The 20,910-nt window shown below is 42.5% G+C and overlaps 1 protein-coding gene across 3 annotated transcripts; it reads right to left on the reverse strand.

The window, feature by feature from the left end:
• Positions 1-3,610: 3,610 nt before the first annotated feature.
• Positions 3,611-20,143, reverse strand: onecut3b (one cut homeobox 3b). Of its 3 annotated transcripts, none has more exons than XM_044218249.1 (3): positions 18,004-20,143; positions 13,030-13,118; positions 8,445-8,675 (listed from the first exon to the last, which is right to left on the reverse strand). In XM_044218249.1, the coding sequence occupies exons 1-3, from the start codon at positions 19,082-19,084 to the stop codon at positions 8,577-8,579; spliced, it is 1,269 nt and encodes a 422-aa protein (XP_044074184.1). In that variant the 5' UTR covers positions 19,085-20,143; the 3' UTR covers positions 8,445-8,576. The 3 variants fall into 3 exon arrangements, with proteins under 3 accessions (XP_044074183.1, XP_044074184.1, XP_044074185.1); XM_044218250.1 differs by having other exon boundaries at positions 8,538-8,675; positions 13,025-13,118; XM_044218248.1 differs by lacking the exon at positions 13,030-13,118 and having other exon boundaries at positions 3,611-8,675; positions 18,004-20,126.
• Positions 20,144-20,910: the final 767 nt, after the last annotated feature.

Genomic DNA, 20,910 nt, shown 5'->3' on the forward strand with positions numbered 1-20,910 from the left:
AGCACTGTGTAGGCTGGTGCTGTTGATCATCGATGCCACACAATGTGTGGCAAACTCTTTGAGGCCCTTATCTTTCACCTTCTTGGTGAAGGACACTGAAATTGCCTTAAGAATGTGCACTGAGCACAAGTGCAGCACTGTGGTTGCCTTCAGCTGTTTGGAGATGCAGTCCTGTTTGATGACATTGCAGACAGTGTCCAATTATGACAACACACCCTGCCTATTAAAGGCTAAGAGGACACCTTGAATAAGTGCCCAAATGTAGTCGGTTTCTACCTGGTGGATTTTATGGGTGGTCAATTTGCCCAATTTTGTTGCCACTTTTAAAAGCCAAAGGGCCAGGTTTGGTACAGTGTGATCATTGGTGAGCTCAGCAAGGGCAAGGGAGGCCTGTTTTTGCCACTCCCTGGCAATGAGAGAGAGCGTAGTTCAGGACTCGCTTCTGCTGGTTGAGGAGTTGACGTACTACTCCACTGGTGGAATCCAGAAAAAGGGTGATTTGGGCATTTTTGCTCCAACAGAATAATCAGGCCTGTCTCTGTGTATAGGTGGACACCAAATTGATAACCTGTTGGTGCTGAATGTATCCTTCGGCAAAATGTAAATTTGATGTCAGTCTATTTGAGCGTCTGCTGTAAAATTCCTAAATCTCCCATAACTGTAATCTGTTGACTGAACTGGCCATGGTTTACATGGTTTTCATAAGTGATCACTCATGTTGTGTGGATGAGGACATTTCCATTCTCCAACAGACCACAATCATTTGGATAGAAAGGTGTCATCATTAGGCCCATTCATTGTTGTTAAAAAAGGGCCTGAAAGGACTTAACATTTGCATGGAAATTTACCCCATACTATTCATAGTATTCGATTCATCATCATTGCAGACATCTTGGTGGGTAAAACAGCTGGTGATTGTAATCAAATAACAGGTGGTCATTATTAAATGACAACTATTAACCAGCTATTATGAGCTGTATTAAAGGCATTGTGCCATATTGGAAGGAAATCCATCAACAGATTTGTTGTCAGTAGTTACATGTAAGAACTATTTTCTTTCTACCGATAATGAATATGAAATATGAAACTGCTCACAACAAGGCCTGTGGATTATCTTGAGTAACTGGGTCATGATTTATGGAAACAGACATTGCTGTTGAGGTTTTTAAATGTATTTTTTGCCGCTTTGAGCAGCACAAGCCGAGTACCATATAGTTCCATTATGTTCTAAAAATGCAGACATCTCTACAGCCGATATCTCTAAAACTCAGCAACTCACACCAAAACAAGCTTTTTGGGCTTTTTCACAGACTAATAGCTATGAACGTTGTGAGAAGGGGTCTAAGACATTTGAGAGGTGGTTTGATGTCAATACATTCATAAATGAGCAAGCTATCGAAATTAAAACCTTGAAATGTGCATGTTTAAGGCAATAGGTCACTTATAATGATGTTAAGAGATTTTCTAAGGGCTTTTTCACAAACTAATAGATGTGGAAGTTGTGAAAGGATGTCCAAGACATATGACAGGGGGTTTGATGTCAATATGTTTAGAAATGAGCAAGCTATTGAAATTACAACCTTAAAGAAATAGGTCATTGATAACCATGATTTGCTGAGGGTTTTTTTTTACACTGTGTGAAATGTTTAAGGGCTGTCACTCTTCATAATGGCAGTGGTTTGATATTTCTATGTTGAAAAACAAAAGTTATTAAAGATCGAAATGGGTCGTGTTACACTTTTACGACGGTCCTTAACTACACCTATAGTGACAGGCGCGTTGGACAAACATTCAGTTCTTTGCGCTCTCAACTGCATCGACATCCATGATGATTTTGAGTTGATCAAAACTGTGAAACGTCTGCGCAAATTAGTTGTCCAACATATCTAAAAACTGGGAGAAATCGAGGCTTTGACAAGGAGCTGTTGAAGGTAACAGCCACAAAAATGTCAAACATTAAAACTAACTTCACCCCGGTATGCAGGCTGCCCTACATGCTAGAAAATTAGTTGACCTCTACCTGTCTCTAAATTGTTAAATAGTACATAGTTCTCTATGTGTGTTTATTAAGGAGGTGTAGTAGTTATACTTTAAATCTGAGTCACAACACTGTTTAACCACCGCATGCAGCTGGTGCCCTTTTTATCTTTTTTGGCCCTGCCCCTCAGACAGCCTGAGTCTGACACTGCGTGTTGTATCATTTCCTGTCAGTATAAAATTGTAAAGATATTTTTTTTATACTAACTGCCCAACAGTATACTATGACGATTAGTATATGGTACACACTGTATTATGTAGTATGAATTTGGGACACGGCTCTAGACTTAAAGTAAAGCACAGGTGTTACTGTACTAATAACATTAATGATGGCTCCTTAATATTCAAGTGTCCCAGTAAGCCACAACAGTGTGACAGTGAGCCAGCATGCACAATACCAGGACCCTGAAATTTAAGCAGCTAAGTGGAATTCAGCCATCATTAATTTTATTATTTACACCTGTGCTTATCCTACTGAGACATGTCAAATTATATTCTATGTAAAAGGCATATTATGGAGGCCATGTTATGAAATAATGTCTCCTTTATTTATTTAATATTGTCCACTTTTGGTCTCTATAGATAAGGCCTGACTCGCAATTGGTGTTCCAGTTCATCCCAAAGGTGTTGGATGGGGTTGAGGTCAGGGATCTATGCAGGCCAGTCAAAGCACAGGGCCATTCTAATGTTGAAACAGGAAAGGGCCTTCCTCAAACTGTTGCTGCAACGTTGGAAGCACACCATTGTCTAACATATCATATGTTGTGCAGGGCCTTACACTGAGATAATGTCCTTGTATTTTTTTCAGGAGATTTTAACCTCAAGGACATCTGTCAAGTGCACAAACTAAAACTGTTCTTTGGTCAGAAAATGTGTGTGCATCTTTCATAGTAAGAAGCTGATTGAGAAAATAGCTTTTCAGGGCCTTTAACAGAACATATAGAGCAAGTGACCAATCCAAATAATCAAAAATTTTTTGAGATTTTATTATAGGGTGTCTGATCAGAATTTTTAGACCTTAGTATTTCTACAGTCCTGGCTACAGCCCTGGTTTTAGCTACCTGCAGGGAGTTTACATTCTACAATTAAAAACATATACATGTTGGGTATTTATGAGCTAATTCTAGTATTTTTAGAACCAATATGTTTAAATCTGAATACTTTTAAAGCCAATTAAATATGAAATAAATTACAGCTTTAGCATTTCTCCCCCAGAATTTTCTTCCTGGCAGTACAGAGACGGATTTGTAACATCATTTAGACATTCGTGTGGGAAATAACCTTTACAGAAAGTATAATTGAACAGTTAACTGAGTAAATAAGTAGTAACAATAGGTTTTTGATTGGTCACATTTTTCTGAGGGTGCAGTGGGGTGTGTTGAGGGGATCCCAGTGTTTCTAAAATTCTGGTTATCCCTGATGCTGTATATTTCCTGTGGTCTGAAGGGGAATACAGCCTCATACACACCAAAGTATCTGGACAGGGGTGTCCACATACTTATATTTTACACCACCAGATGGCAACAGAGCACCAGAGTAAGAAACCAGCACACAGAAAATGAAAAGCCAGTCAGCCAATTGTTTGTTTCTTTATTTGTTTTAGTCAAAACACACAATTTACCCATACTGGTTTTCACTTGGTGTATTATTTGTTCCAGTTATTACTTGAGTCTCCCTCCACAGGCTGAAGGCAGACCAACGTGACTGACAGATTCACTGTGTTACTCAGAGATGAAGATCAGAAGAAGGGCTCTCTGGGTGATGACTGTGTGTGTGTGTGTGTCTGTGTGTGTCTATGTGCGCGTGCTCTGTGCATATATGCGCAGGCATTTGATCAACATCTTCGATTGGATGTGTCCACTTAACAAGTCAGATCACCCCTCCACCACCACAACCACCTCCATCATAGCCGGGGGAGGGTCCTGGGTGCTTCGGCCCCCACCATAAAGGTCACTCTGCAGAGGTTAAAGGTGACCACACACACATACACTGATTTCCCTGAGAACCATCCTTCCTCCTTTCCTCCCATCTCTCCTGTCCAGTCAGTTTCTCTGCCCTCCTCCATCACTCTCTTTCTCTCTCCCTCCTTCTTTTTTTTTGTCTCTGCTCTATTTGAAATTGATTGTCTTCTACCATCACAAAGACACTTGGTTCTGATTGATTGATTGGTAAGGGAAGAGGGAAAGAACATCAACACTGGGGCTTCCAGAGCTCTGAGGTCTGTCTGAAGGAAAAAAAGCAAATGACGCCATTTTGATGCACTGCAAGAAACCGTATTTCAGCTGCCTGGCTGTCTGTTTGTTTATGCTTCGGCCGGCTCCTAAAGCAGACAAACATCCAGGCCGATCGAATTTAGATTAAATACGGATGAGCTGAAATACAGGCACAAAACAAAGAAACTCACAAACAAAGTCACACTCACACATGTGTGATGAAACAAAGGGTAGATAGAGATACAGACATGGAAGTGTAGAGACTATTTCCACACAAAGGGAAGGGTTACAACAGGAGGTAAGACACAGTGATGAAGCCGATACACGTACAAACATACACATTTTATACAAATACACAAACAGCACATAAAAGACACAGAGCTAAAAAGAATGTAAAGATTAGTTGGAAACCAAAACCCAGTTGTTTTTTTTCCCTGTTTCTCCCCCTCTCCTCCACCTATAGAGGTACAGTTCATCCTGCAGTTTATATACACTTATATAGTATCCATGCATAAAAGAATCGCTCATCCCAACCCTAATGACAGAGGTGCTTTGGTTGGTTCTCTTTTTTTTGAATACGGGAATCACTTTAACACACATAGGAGACAATCTTCAAACACAAAATAAGCCAAAAAGTGATGCAAAACAGAAATTTGTGTCCTTGCTGTGTCATTTTTACCTTGATCTTCAACAATTTTCTTGCGTCTTACTTTGTATTCATAGTCTCTCGTCACTGATTTCTTCCTCCCCTTCTGCTACTTCATCACATATTATGTCCTTTTCCTACCTGTTCATGCATTCCCTATGCCCTCTTCTTCCTCATTTCTTACTCCTCCTTTTAGTCTCTTGACTCCAAAAAGGACAACGTGCAAATCTACAAACAATAAATTAACCAACTCAAAAGATGTCAAACCATAAGACGGCTTACACTGCACACGCTCCTTTAAAGACATTTTAAAAAACGTAACAATCATTTTGCTGTGACTTTAATGTCACTGTCATTGCTAAACATTGTCATTATTGTTTCACTACTTTAAGCTTTACAATAAAGATTTGAGGTATATCAAGATGAATTGTCTACACATGCCTGCCTTGTTGTGATGCTACCCTGGACGGAGGGACCAGCGAAGAGGGTTTGGATGGGCAGGGGTCACTGGCGGCCATCATGTATCTTTTAGAGATGAGAGGTCTAATCATTTCTGTACTGACTGATCATCAGTTGGTTGTTACACTGGTTAAGTTTAGATGTGAGCCAATGAGAGAGTGGGATCAGAGGGCTTTGTAAACAGTCAGATACACGCACACACCTACACTCGGATTACAAATTACACAAAAATATCTCTGGTGGGAGTGTGTGTGCATGTGTGTATCGTGGAGAGGACTTACTCTCACCAGCATGTAAAAACATATGCAAAAAAACGAAATGGTGGCGGTTAACAATCTTTTCCCCTCATTGTGTGGAAAAAAATTGTTCTTTGAGTATGAACAAAAGTGGCTTTTTTATGTCATGAGGACCCCTCCTGTGTTGCTCCCCCTTCAACCAGTGTGTGCCCCCCTTCACTTTAAACACTGTGTGTGTGTGTCTGTGTGTGTGTGTGTGTGTGTGCAGAGCAGTCCAACCCCCTGGTTGAAGGAAAAAGGCACTCAACTCTTCCCACATAACAAACACCTCTGTTTGTTTGCCATGCGGCACGACTGCTCTGTGGAAGTGTGTGTGTGTGTGTGTGTGTGTGTGCGCGCTTAGAAGCATATCTGCATCTGCATGTGTGTAGTGTTTGCATGTGTGTGCACATCCCAGGTCCAGTGTGAACACGGCAGGCTTGATGTATCTTTGGTATTGATGACTGTGTCACAGTCCATTCTATTCTGTGAGGTAGCCACACACACAACTGTTTCCATCGCTAACTCTCTGCATTGGATCTGAACTTCAAACATCTGCACTGGAAACCTACAGTTTTTCCCTCTGGACTCTAGAAGAAGTCTTTAATGACGCCTCCAACAGGGAATCTGTTATAGTGCACTACGTAACGACCAGAACCCAAACTATGGAGGAATGTCACTTAAATGTTTCCTTCCAGTCTGATGATGGGCCTCTGATGCTCTTGCTGCACCTTTCTTCCTCCTGTTTACGTCTCCTCTCTGATATGATTATTTCCCGCTAAAAGATGCTGCACAAGTGGCTTTGCCCACAGAAAATATTTAAAAAAGACACAAAGAAATGAGGCGGTTCTCATGGTAACCAAAAAACACCATCAGCAGAGGAATGCAGTGACAATCCAGTTCAAAGGGCTCAAAGTTCAGAGATCAAGGAAGAGGTCCGCATCACACAGGTATTCACAAATATGCACAGTTCATCACTTGTGGTATTTCTTCCTTGTCTGTGCATAGGATCAGTCTATGACATGTTGATTCTTCTTTTTTTTCATCTTTAAGTTTTTACATTTTGTCGACAAGGTGCTTCTTTACATAAGTTTCAGCACTACATAGCACAATAGTCACAAGAGAGAAACCATGTGTCTATGGTACTATTATTACCCGCATCAATAGTTAAGGAGTGGGAAAATGAAAGAAAGACCCAATGGGAGGAGTAGCACGAGAGTAGATAAATAGAGAATAGATAAGATAGAGAGAAAGAGAGATGAAATTAAAGATTATTTACAGTCATTTTCATTGTGTTTCATGTCGATCACATCAATGTGTTTCTGAGGTATGGAATAGGCAACGTGCCCGTGTAGTGCTCGCAGTTTGACGGTTGTAATGACACAGGCCAGACGCAGCGGGGAACATGGCAACGGAGCGGGCTGTACCTGTTCTCTGATTATCATAAAGAGGCAAACATCATTGGCACTCAGGATCCTATATTGTGACATTTGACCTCTGCATTTGGCCACTAGAACAGAGCAGACCCCCCTCACTCCCTACAATCGGGCACGACACTTTTTAACGTGGGGAGTGTCATCCCTGTTTGATTGTTCTCCTTTTGTAACCTGAAAATAACCTCTCAAGTGGCTACACGGTCTATGGCCATGTCGCCATACAACGAGACTTAAGAAACAAACAAATATGTATCAAAGGGTTTGTGAGTAATCACATTTTATTTTGTCTCAGTTTGTTTGGTGTTTGGAGGGCTACACTTATGCTTATATAGAGTATTGGTATCTTTATCCTAATAGAAATCTACACTGCAGGCTCCACTGTGGGCCTGCTGGAGATATGGGCTGAAACTACATGCTCAGAACATGTTCAAAGATGTGGTTTAAATGGACAGGTGGCACTGTTACTCTGACATGGAGCAGGCCGAATCACTGCAGAGGAATTACACCCCCCGGAGCACACGCAGCATGTGAACATTACACACATGCACACGCATGACACACACGCATGCAGTGATGCAGAGCCGCAAGGTGGTATGTGGTTAGCGGGTCAAAGGGCCTGCCGAGAGCGTTTCACAGACACTTGACACACAAACGCACCTCTCAATCAGCCTCAGTGTCTGTTACTGAAATGAGGAGTGGTCGATCGGCCCAGCAGACACATCTGCTGACTGATTTCTGGCTGATTTGTGAAAACCAACCTGCGGCCATGCATGGTTTCCTGTCTTAAAGTTATTGGTTCCCTGTCATGAGTGATTCTTTGGTGTGTTTACATCCTGACAACAGGCAAACCAGCAGAGGTTCTAAAGCAAAATCCTCGCTTTTCAAGGCTTTAACACAGACCCACAGTGTGGTTTAGTGTATATGGATTTTCTTTGGTTTTCAGATGGATTTACTAAAAGCCACGTGTGGTTGTTTGAGGGCAACTCTCTTGAAGCTACTGGATCTTTGGTCTGAAGAGTCACACTTTGAAATGCATGTTAACCCATAAGAGTAACATTCAGATTAAAAGAAAACACATGGAGCATTGAGAAGATCTGATTCATCTGCACAAGTCATCAGCACTTTGAGCAGATGAATCAGATGAGTGGTCTGAAGCTACACGCCCTGTAGCTCTGCAGGATTTAGAGTTAGAGCCCACTGCTTTAGTGACAAACATCCCCCCCTCCAGCCTCCATGCATCTGTTAAACCATCCGTCCTGCCACCGTCAGGCCTTAGAGAAAGTGGCTACAGAGGAGGTACCAGGTTGGATCGGTGAGGCGTTGTTGTTTCCATGAGGAGTATGCACGTGGCCGTGCACCCCGTGACTGTGCTCCTCTGTGTCCCAGCGATCTGTACAGCGGCGGCGTGAGTTCATGAAGAAGTTGGAGACGGTGGAGAGCTCCAGGCCCAGCTGCTGGGAGATGGTGATCTGCATCTCCTTGGAGGGGCGGCGGTTCTCTCTGAAGATGGCTACCAAGGTGCGACGCTGCAGGTCGGTGAAGACCAGTCGCTGCTTCTTTGGCACCTGGTTGCGGTCTCGTCCTCGGTCCTCCTCCTTACGTTTACATGCTGGAGAGAGGAAGGGAAGGCACAGAGGGAAGGAGGGGAGAGGACAGAACAAAAGAGAGGAGTTTTATTGCAATCAAAATATTCTACTGTTCTGTAAATTTACTGAATACAAAACACAGGACTGGGTGGGAACAAACAAAGAATGCAACACAAGATAAAGATAGGATGCCTAAGACACCTAATGATGACATAAAGGGAAAAACCAGAGAAACCAAAGACTTGAAGACAGACTATGAAATGTCTATAAAAATGACTATGGCTAAAGGGCAAATCAGAGTGTGAAAGCAAAAGGTAAAACAATGGACCAATGCAGGTGTTTGTGTGCATGCATGTATGTTTTAGTGTTATGACAGTTGTAATATTTCAGTTGAATGTGTTTAGCTTATTGTTAAAATGTAAATTATATCATGACTGTACGATACAAGTAGGAAGGAACTAATTTGGGGTCGAAACAAACAAATTACAAAGTAACATGTTACATACATGTGACAGAAGGGTATGCAGGCTACAGAAGAATGGAATGGAAAAGTGGAACGGCAGAAAGGAAAACAATGAGTCAGTGAGTCAACACTGGCAAATGAAAAAGACCAAATTAAAACGTCTTTATGACTTTCAGATTCTGAAAGTCAAAACTGAGATATCTGATCACGGTATCACTTTCAAAAGACATTAGCCTGAGTTCAAGCTCACCTAAATCAGTGCTTTCCAAGCAGAGTATCAGACCTCCCTTAGGGTCCTTTAATAGCCTTTATTTACCGTGGCTTTTGCAAGTTTCAGCCTTTAAAATGTATGTCTTAGCCTATATTATTACTATTTGCCAAAGTATAATGTTTTTAGATTTATTTCTTACCTTCCAGGTAGCCTTTGTTCATTTATTTCATTGTGGTATGAAAATCAGCTTGAGAAGATCTGAAACTAACAGTTTTTCTTTATTTTCTTGTCAATGTCAAATTACCTTTGTGTGGTGGACGGCCTTCTTTCAAACAGGTACTGTTTTGAAAACTCTTCCTGTTTGGTGTGTTCAATAACACTGCGAGATTTGAGACACTTTTGAGTATCAATCCCCAGATGTCGAACTGTCCTTGAATGCTACACGAAGAATAGTTTTTGTAATGGTCCCTGCTAACATCTGCAGTAGAACATGACAATAACGTAAACAATCATTAAGAAGACTAAGTGTTTATTGGGATGGATTTTTTCAAGCAAGTTTCAAATATCTAAAAGTTGATTTTCAAACTGCAGAATTGGAACCAGTGGCCACCTGGAGGATAGGAAAACAATCTAAAAATGTATATAAGGCTTGGAAAATAGTCATCGGTAGCTAATGTAAGTGAGTTGTCCAGTTTGAGGATAATGGGCTACAACATAAAAAACCCACCAGCGGAGTCCTTTAAAGTTAATACAGTGGCTAAATGTGGGATTGTTCTGTGAATAGATAGGTTTCATTTTATTTATAATACAATTCTCTTCTTAAGAAAAGGAGGTTGTGGTGGATAGTTTACATTGTGGGTCTGTGTCTTGTTGAAACTGGAGGAGCGTGATGTGAAATGCTGACAAAGAAGCGGTCTGCCGTGCCTGGGTGCACCGTCAGTATAGGATTGGCTCTCGCTGTGGAGACTGAAGGGAGTCTGTTCTGTTCTGCTGCCCTAAAAAGCTGCAATGATCGATTTTCCGCGGTTTTCTCCCGAGCACGTGGTCCAGTAATCAGGGCTCCCTTCCCCACCCGATCGATCCCCATCGACCAGCGAGACCGAGGTGTGTGTGTGTGTGTAGGTTATGTGTGGCGTGAGCGCGTGGACTGCCTCGCATTGGGGGGAGTATAGCTCGGGAGCGCGCTTTGTGACAGACAGATGAAGAAGAAATTGTTTATCTGTGGAAGAACAAAGGAGATGTGGCGGGAAAGAGTGGCAGTCATTCAGTCTGAGAGCTCTGGATGAGGACAAAGGAATGACTCATAATATGTCATTCATTCAAAATCGCGTGTGCACCAGATGTGGTCTGCTGGCGTGCGTGAAAGAAAGAAACATACTGAGGAATTATATTTATCCCAGTCTTGAAGTGTTTGTGCACATGTGTGGGTGAGGAAGGGAGGGAAAGACGAGAAGAGAAAAGGTGGGAGAGAGGGAATAAGGCCGCCTGCAGTGTGGAGGTGGTGTATGCAAATGATGGATGACTTTACAGCAGGTTTAGACAACAGCAGTAAACAGATTTGACTGTGGGGGGCGGGGATCAGAATAAATGTGCACATGTGTATGCATGCCTGTGTGTGAGCATGTATGTGTTTGAATTGCCATTGTTCATGCTTTGTTACTGCAAGCAAAGCATAATTACAGATATTTTCCTCAGCAGAATGTAGGCTATATGTTTGTCCCTCATTAGAGCCTCCACCTCCTCCCTCCATCGCTCCATACCTTCTCCACTACTTCAACTGTTTTCCTCTTGTTGTTTTTCTCAATTGTTTTAATTTGCCCCCAGATTGATAGCCCCCATATTGATTGATCCGCACTTCAGAACCATTTCATGGAACGTTTATTCAATTGGTTCAGGCCCAGCCATGCCAGAATCTCCTCGCGGCTCTCTAAGTGCTGTCTCAAACCAAACTCAATACTCCCTAATGTAATGACTGAATGCTAGTGCTAATATAGTGATAATTTAATATGTAATGCCTGTTTTCGAACAACTTGTGCTACCAGCCATTTTACAATGCCAACACCACTCTGGTTCTCCTCCATCAGCTCAAATGCAGCTCTGAGGCCTGCAAGGCAATGCAACCACCATCCCAACCAAAGTGAAACCAAGGAGTTAGCACAAGGTCTGGACCTGGTCAATACATATTTCAGATAATCAATAGATACATTTCAAATGAGACTCCTTTGGCCCCCTGAAAGCCCCCTTCCGCAGAAATGAATAGGACCACGGGGAAGGTAAAGAGGGAGCTGCTCATTAAACCGACCTCTCTTGAGACGAGAACCGAACGGTCGCAGGCTATCTTTAGTTGCCTCATTATCAAATGGGCTTTCCTGAAGAGACCAGCGGTGACGCTCAGCAGTCTCAAGCGGCACTTGCTTGTGTCGTCTCTTTCATATGTCCTGGTGTCAACGATGCTAAAGGTATCAGGCAACTGCCACTTTGCTTAATCTCAACCTCTTGCTGATCCAAATATTAACTCACGGGCTGTGCAGCATGTTAAATTGTGCTCGTGCCTCCTTTAAGAGCCACTCTGCTTGATCACTTAAGTGGCTGCTGTTTCTACTTCCCCTTTTACTGTCTGTAAGACTGTGCACTTCTACATGAAGATGAGAAGGGAAGAAAGTGGATGGTGGTTGACTTTTGTCTGTTAAATTACAGTGCATGTGATAGCCTGGTAGAAATCTACATGGCAAAAAAACACTGGATTGGACAACAATCTATCATATTCAGTCAACTTCTTTAAAGATCCCCTTCCAGACGTGTTGTAATACATTTAAAAAATACTCTGCTTGGAATAATAATTTGTGTCAGATATGTATTTTCTACAAAAAAGTTCAATTAGCCTATCTACTTCTTCTCTTTCAAAGAAATTTTCAGAATATGAATATGCAAATATTTTTCTTTTCAAAAGTTTAACTACTGGACACAAGTTGTCCTTTACTTCACTGAAAAGTCCATTCCAACTTTAGGTGGACCGGAGGCTTGAAGTTTCCACATCACACTTGTATAAGTTGCATATTGACCCATGAGTGGCTGAGGTGAACACAGACAAACTTCCCACCTTAGGCAGATGAATGAGGAAAGTGTCAAACTCTGCACAAACATCATTCTGCACAGTGAAGCTCAAACATCCAAGTGACAAGTAACAAGAAGCAAAACACATTTTTAAGTGGAGGGGGACTCTAAATTTCCTCCTTACTCACTGACATTAATAAACATCATAGATTATGTGTGTTATAGGCTGAATAACACTGACTTCAGACTCCAGTTAACAATAGGATTTTGTCTGAAGACACTCTGCCTGCTGTGTTTTGAAATGTTGAATGTCCAGGAGGAAATATGAGATTCTCAGATGGCTGCTTTATTTCCTCAAGGTATCACAGTCCGAATAAACAGAGATGAAAGCCAATAAGTGGATGTGAGTCCCACTTAAAAGGACTTCTATCTATATCCTGTGATGAGGAAAAAAATTAAAAAGCTCAAAAGGCAGAGAACCACCAATATAAACAAAAATTAATGAATTTATAGTTGTATAAGTGCATTATGTTCTCTAAACTTACTTATAATTTGTGTGTGTGTGTGTGTGTGTGTGTGTGTGTGTGTGTGTGTGTGTGTGTGTGTGTGCAGATGGGGCATGAGGGGGCAGACGGTGAACTAACCGCACCGTGCTGCTGCTAGTCGACGCCTGGACGGACGGATGAGATCGGGCTTTGTGTCCGGTGAGACGGGCCCTCTCCCGCCCTGGACGGACTACTGCAGGCGAGAAACAGTTTGGCGTCAATCACTCTCTGTCACACCTCTCAGATGTACGGTTATTGATTATATTGATCATGTTATAGGCCTGTTCATTGCTGGGAAGTAAAACGCCCGAACAGCAAATCACCATCAACCCACCAACACAGCAGCGGTGAAACCAAATCAAAACTCTACATCCTATAAAATACTCTCAATTGATTAGGATTGGATTATTTGTTTATTTGTCAATATAAAGCCTGTGTTGTCCCGTTGAGACGAGTGATCGGCAGCTTTACAGCCTATCAGATATTGGCGTGTAGTCTATAAACCGGCTGCGCTACTTTAAAATGTTTGTAATGCCTCTCCGTTTTTCTCCTAACCAAAAGGTGTATTTTATTTACCCCAAAACAACTCAAAATAAAAGAACTCTAGAGAGCACAGGCTTCTATCAAACATTGAGAACCTAAACACGGTGAAAAGTAAAGAGAATAAAACGAGTTCTCGATGCAGACGAAACTAAAAACGAGCCACTGAGGGGAAAGTTACACTATGAAATGTTTACAGCGTTCAGAAACATTTATCAGAATGTTATAAAATATAGCAGCTATTTTTCTATAAGTGGTGATGAGTGATTTAAATGTCGCATATAAAAGGGATTTAAATTCGGCGTTCTTGGTTTTGGAGAAGGTGTTTTATTGAAGCCTCAGACAAGGTCTCTTTAAATGTTTTAATTGCCTGGAAGAATTTTTTTATTTTTTATTTTAGTATCGGGAAATGTTGTATCATTTCAGCAACCAGAACAGTGTTTGCCCAAAATACTCAGAAATGTGCGGCCTGTACCGATATATTGTTTTTGTAAGGATTATTAATAGGGTGTGAAGTTGTACACTTTTAAAAACTAAACGAAAAATTTAAATACCCATTGTTCTTGAGTTAACTTCAGGCTATATAAATAACTCATGTGTCGGTTTCTCCAGCCATTTTCAATTAAAATAAAAAAAATCATTGTTGTAATTATGGGACTAGAGCTGATAAGGTCTCCCTAAAATGAGGCTCTGCTAAAATATTCCTGTAAGCAACACACATACATGCATGTCTCACACACACACACACACACACACTCTCTCTCTCTCTCTCTTTCTCTCTCTCTCTCTCTCTCTCTCTCTCTCTCTCTCTCTCTCTCTCTCTCTCACACACACACACACACACACACAGCTATAGAGAGTCTAATGTTTCTGTGTGATACATTTCCCCTCACTGACAATAAAGTTAAAGTTGAAGTTGAAAAGTTGTAATTTAACCCTGACTGATCAGGTTTAATTTGCACCTTTAACACCAATCTGCTGCTGACTGAACGAAGTGTCCCTTCAGCACCAGGAGGCCTGTTCCAAAAGGACCTGAGGCAATTAATGGAGGTTTACCAAAGCAATGTGCTCCAAATTACACATTACACATTACTCTAAGAGATACATCAAATCAACAACATTATTGAATGCCCCTTTTACATGTTTATATTACGTTAATATTTATCATGAGACTTTAAGGCAATTTATACTTAACAGTAGGCAAAGTGGAGGAGAGATATAATCATATATTTCATAATGAGACGCGACTGGTTCGAATGGGGGCTTGGTGGTGCCATAAATATGTAGTTTCATCAGTTGTATGTCATGAAAGGTCATTTCAAATGTATGTATTAAGTTTTATAAAGCTTTTTTTACTCTGCTATATTGTAAAGCTTATGTTTTCCTAAGTCGGGACACATTTGCTCTCATTCATACCGAGTGTCAAAATATTTCACACCAGTGTGCCAGTGGTGGCTTTGCAAAACGAGTTCTGTCTGTTACAGAGAGAGATGAAATGAAATAAGGGTAGAAAGACAAAGGATCTGTTTTGCTGATGCTGGTACAGAGCCAGAAGAGTAAGAAGCGGGAGGAAGGAGGAAGGCAGGGAAGGAAGGAAAGAGAGGGAGGGAGAGTGAGAGAGCCGAAGAGAGCAGAAGAGAGGAAATCAATACCGATTCAGAGTGAGTCAGATAAGCCTGAACAATGTATAGTGCAGACACACTCTATAACCCAGTCACACACACACACACACACACACACACACACACACACACACACACACACGTGCATGCACGCGCACACACACACTGGGTGAAATGTGCTTCCATGCCTCCATAAAGACGCATTACAAACCCCATAAAGCATCGCAACCTTTAAAATCAAATGACATCACAACCTTGGATTGCTTTGAGGATTTGCTGACATGAGCAGAAAGCACTCATTACTACGACTCAATAGGCAACTGGATGTTCTGATGCTCTTTGTCTACTTTAAGATGCTCTTAAGCGCTGATCTTTTTATGTTTGTGTTGACATATCAGCCTCGTTGCCCTGATTTCACTAGAAATATTGCACTTCTTTTGTTGCAAATTGTCAAAGAGGCTTCTTTTCCAGCCTCATAAATATGTTCTGATCTGAGTTTTCAGCACTGGAAGTCTACATCCACGCTTGTTGGTGTCAGATCTGTGCTGTAGATATTTCACAGGATGTTTTTGGGTGTAAACAGTGTTCTTCAAAACCACTTACACACTCTCTGCAGTGGTGTTTAGGCCATGAGATTGGTGTGTGTGGTCCTCAGCTGTTAACCACAGATTTGACTTTGCTTACCTAGAAGATGCTGTTACAAGCGTTAACACCACCACTTTCTGCCTCTCTCTTTCTTCCCCTCTCCCCTCCGTCTCCCTTATACTTATCAATTATTAAGGTCGGTATTGATCCTTTCACTATCCTGCCTCTATCTGGCTGTTCACACAAAGCCCAAACCAGCCTGCCCTCACTCAATCAATGGCATCTCCTAGCTCTTTTTCCACGTCAGTTTTGCTTTTCTCGCTTTTGCACTTAAGCCGTGCCGACTGAATTTTTGTACATCCCAATTTGGTCCATTTGGATTCAGAAAATACGAGAAACAGCAGACTGATATTAATCTTTCATGGCACAAGCAGGTTTGATGGGCATCTAAAGATGGGTCTTGTAAGAGAGCAGGGAGAGTGAAAAATGGCGCTCTGCATTGTTTGACTGAAACAGCTCACATTCATCCTCTACTCAATGATTTTTTTTTTTTTGTTTTGTTCCGTGGCGCCGATCTCCTGAAGCAAAACAGCTTGCCTGACCGTTGCCAGGTTAACCAGTGAAAGATTAGTGATATTATTGTCATATGCTTCAGAGAGGGAGAGGGAGAGAGAGAAAAAATAGAGAAGGAGAGCACCAGGGAGTCGGAGAGAAGGGGGTTGGGAAGGGGAAACGGCCTTATTGATCTCCTATGTGCAAAGCCAGGCAAACACTGAAAGGACAGAGCTACACTATTAATGACACTCACAGCCTCAGCTACTAATCCTAATCTATCTATCTATCTATCTATCTATCTATCTATCTATCTATCTATCTATCTATCTATCTATTCTGTTGATCAGTGACAAAAAACACATTAAAACCCCTCTGATACAACATTTTAAAACAACAAAACATAAAACCTTCCAAGTGAATACTTTTTATAGACACTCTATCTATCAATCTATCTAATCTGCCAGCTAAAGACACTGTAGTGATTCTGCTAAATCTAATGCTATGGTCCATAAACTGTGATGGATTGCAATATCCATCTGGAAAGATGGATATCAAAGGTATAACTGTGATTCATTTACTGTAATACACTGACACAAAATAGTTTTGGAAATCTATTCCTCTGAGTTATAGAAGCCAACAGTTTACTCTTACTATTTGACACATAAGTGCCATTTTCAGGCAATATAAGACTACATTTTCTTTACATAGGGTCCCTGTGATTTTCAGTATCAATCAAAACTATATTCTCTCTTTATATTTTCTTGTGTGTACTGGTGCCTGTTACCAATCCCCATCCCAGCTGCAATCAATATTTCATCAGAACAGTTCATGCAGCTTAAGGTTGCCTTGAAATAGATCTGTAGGCTGGGTTGGACTTAGACTTTCAGTAGTATTATGCATGTTTTACAAGTTATTTAACATCTGAAATGATAAGAATGATGTCCTGTGTGAGGGCATGGTATTATCAGTGTTTTAAAGGTTTTTTCTTCCAATGAAATCTTGATGAAATTCAAGGTCACATTTTGCTCATCTGGCTCCACTGACTCACTGTGGAAGAAGCGTCTGTCCTGCATCACAGCAGTAATGAGTCCCAGCGATCATACCTGTCTATGTTCTAAATTTAGAGCTTTTACTACAGAGTATTAAATGCAAAGCCGGAGAGACCATGCGGTTATTGCGTCTTTCAGCTCTGATACGAGTATTGATCCGCCACATTTAAAAGGGAGAGTGGGAACTGGCGTATTGATCAGGCAGCCTGGGGTCACCCCGCTTCTCCCGCGCAACTAGTTGGCCCAGTAGCCACGCTGTGTGTTCATATCCGGACTCAGAGGGAGGGAGTAAAAAAAAGGCGTCGGGTGAAACTATTCCGAGGTTTATTGTGAATCAGTGGCGATTTGCTGTGTGCCGATCAAAAATATACACCTGCAATTTAGTCCTCAACAGCGCGCGTAAACGCAGATGCACACTCCCAAAGCAGTCATTAACATCTTTTTTCGAGAGCTCCGAATTCACTAAAATTAGACTTGTTCTCTTTCTATAAACAATCTTTCTTTGTTTCAGGTATTAGGAAATAAGGAATTTTAGTGATGAAGCCGCTGCACCTCTGCGCGCTGTGTTTTAGCCGGTTGAACTGTCCGTGGTGCTGAATCTTTTAGGCCTGTTTAGTGTGCCTGTTAATAATTTAAAATGAAAATAACGGTGGAAGGTGACCGGGCGGTTACTTCAGATTGATCTGTTTTAATGTGAAATAATAATACCGAAAGGACAGTATCTTACCGGCCAGCCGGAGAGCAGACATCCGTTGAAACTCTGGCTCCTGCAGCCACTTCCACATCCTCCTGAAGGTCTCCCGGCCTGACTTGAGCTTACTCCAGGGTTTGGGGTTCCGTAGCAGGTCTGAGAGGGTTCCCTGCGACCGGCTCAAGATCCTCTGGGCGAATATGGCTTGCGGGATGGAGTACCGCTTTAACTCGGCAGTAATCCGCTGAGCCACTTCCTTTGTGTTGATTTCCTCCGCCTGGACGCCGGACCCTGTTACTCCCTGCCCGGCTCCGTGGCCGTGTCTCTCTCGGTCCCCCAGCATTACCGCGCCGTTCGGTTGTGAGTGGAGGTGACTGTGCGGGTGGTGGTGCATACCGTTGAGGTTGGAAATCATACCGTGGCCATGCCCCCCTAAACTCCTGGCCAGGTGCTCTTGGTCACTTCGGGACAGCATGGAGGCGTGGGACTCAAACCCTGACACCGGAGAGAGCATCTTGGCGTCGGCGGAGAGGTGCGCGCTCGGACCGTAGGCTGAGAGCGTCTGCTGGGAGTTGTGCAAAGAGCCCAGCCCGGTGGACAGCGGGGAGAGCGAACCGTGACCCATACCGGACACGGACATCTCTTTGGGGTAGTGACTGTACAGGTTGCCCATGGAGGCGAGGCCCCGGTGGTCGTCCCGCATAAGCGTGAAGCTGCCGCTGACGTTCCCGGAAGAGAGGCGTTGATGGGCGGCAGCATGGTGGTGTGAGTGCGGGTGGTGAAACTTATCCGAGACGGTGGATATCGGAGGTAGATGCTGCAGAGGGGTCAGGGTGGTGTACGAGTTGCTAAGGCTCATCCCGTTCTCGCACATGCTGATGGACGGGTGCAGGTGTCCGGACAGCGCAGACGGGTCTGTCCGGTAGTCTCCGCCGGAGCCCTCCAGGAGCGTGGCCATGCCGGAGACCATGGCTGACCGCGCGCCGGGAGCGTGCGAGACCAGATTCCGGGGAGTGGAGCTGGGGGACGGTGACGGCCGCGTGTGCGGAGAGCTCATGAGGTCTCCTGCCTGGGAGTGCGAGGAGACGCTGTGAAGGTTCTCCATGGTGAGCTCCATAGCTGAAAGGATATATGTTCCCCTGTCCCACCCTCCCCACCCTCTCCCCCTGTCTCTCCCTCTCGCTCCTGTCTCTCACGCTCACTCAGGGACGCGCGCTCTCTCTTACCCCCTAGCCCTCCTGGAGCGATAAAATGACCAAGCCGTTTGAATGCCAATCCATTGATTAAAATTCTCCGATCAATCCAGTGTAGTATAGATAAGTTCTGATGTTCCGAGGAAGGTGCCGAACCGAGAGTCTCCGCGGCGCCGTAGCGCTTTATGCATTCATGTGGACGTCAGCTCTCCAGGGCTGTATCTCATCTCTGGTCCAACAGCGCTTCCACTAAGAGCAGGCTGAGCCGCGTGTCAGAGTCATGGGAGCGCGCCTCCGTGTGTTTAAAATGTGGGGCGGGTACGAGCAGAGGTTCCGTAATAGTCTTCCTCACTGGGAGGAAAACGCGGCTGGTGAAAACACAATGTCTCACATCGGATATCTCACAGTTTTAAATGATCCTGCATATAATTAAGTTTTGAGAAGATGCAAATATTTCATATAGTGCCTATGACGTTTGTATGCGGGCGCGTGCGCGCGTGTATCTCGAGTGTACCTGTTTACATGTGACAGTCAGACAGGTGACGTCCTGACGTGGAATATGTTTTAAAATACAGTCAGTATCAGCTCCCGGACACAGGAGTTCCTTACAGATAAACTTTGTTTTCCCACGGACTGTATGGTTTTGCATTTATGCGCTTAGTGATAAACCTGATCGAAGTATTGATTGACAGAGATTAATGACGTGGCGCAGGTCGGTAAGGGGGGTTGGATGGGGGTGAAGGAGGTCACAAAGTAAGTTAGGATCCCAACGCTGCAGACCAATGACAGAACAGCCCGCTGGTTTGGCTTGTGCGAAGTTCACCAAGTGCAGAGATGAAGTTCAGTGCGGGATTTGATCTGCTTCGAACTAAATATTATTGTGTAAATTGTATTTTTTCTATGACACACTAAAAATGTTGCAGCTTGACTGCAGCCTTAACAGACCAAGAAGAGATACGTTTTGAATTGAATAGAATTTATAACAGCGGGGAGCCTATTTTAACATTAATTAATTAATTAATTGGGGGTTTTTTTTAAATTAATAGCACATATCTTCTTGACTTGTGAGGCAGTTTGGTCATTTGTGATTTTATGTTGAATCAATCATTTGGATCTCTAAAAATGTAGTAGTGTAAAGAACTTTTTAACAATGCTATTTCAGAATAAAATAATAAAAATACTAATGGAAGCCTATATTTCTTTTATTTAATTTTGTATATTAAACATTTATTTATATTATATATGCAGACACTTAGCTGTCTAATCACTCTGCTCACTAACTAACAGAAATAAATGAACAGTTAGACAACTCGAGGAACAGATCGGCCGGCTGGGTTCGGTGATTGATGCGTGTATCGTCCGCATGTTTAAGCACGGCCGATATGCAGATGTTGCATTGTTGTTTATCTGATTGTCCGTGTGTGTGTGTGTGTGTGTGTGTGTGTGTGTGTGTGTGTGTGTTTGTAACTAAACCGTGAGCAGTTTATAAGGTCTTTTTTTTATTTTTATGTATTGTTATATTGTTATACAGTGATTCAGTTTGCTGCACAGGACAAATTAAAAAATGACCAATCGAAAAGAAAGATATTTATAGTTATTTCCATCCGTATTATTAGTTGTTCATTAAACACTAACAGATAATAACAACATAATATTCCCAGAGAGAAGGGCAGATTCTGCCTTTAATTGAACCGTGACAATGGTCAGCCAAAGTCCTAAATAAAGCTGATTGCAGCTTTTTAAAAAGGAT

The sequence above is a fragment of the Siniperca chuatsi genome, linkage group LG13 (genome assembly GCF_020085105.1).
Source record: "Siniperca chuatsi isolate FFG_IHB_CAS linkage group LG13, ASM2008510v1, whole genome shotgun sequence".
Classification (NCBI taxonomy): Eukaryota; Metazoa; Chordata; class Actinopteri; order Centrarchiformes; family Sinipercidae; genus Siniperca; species Siniperca chuatsi.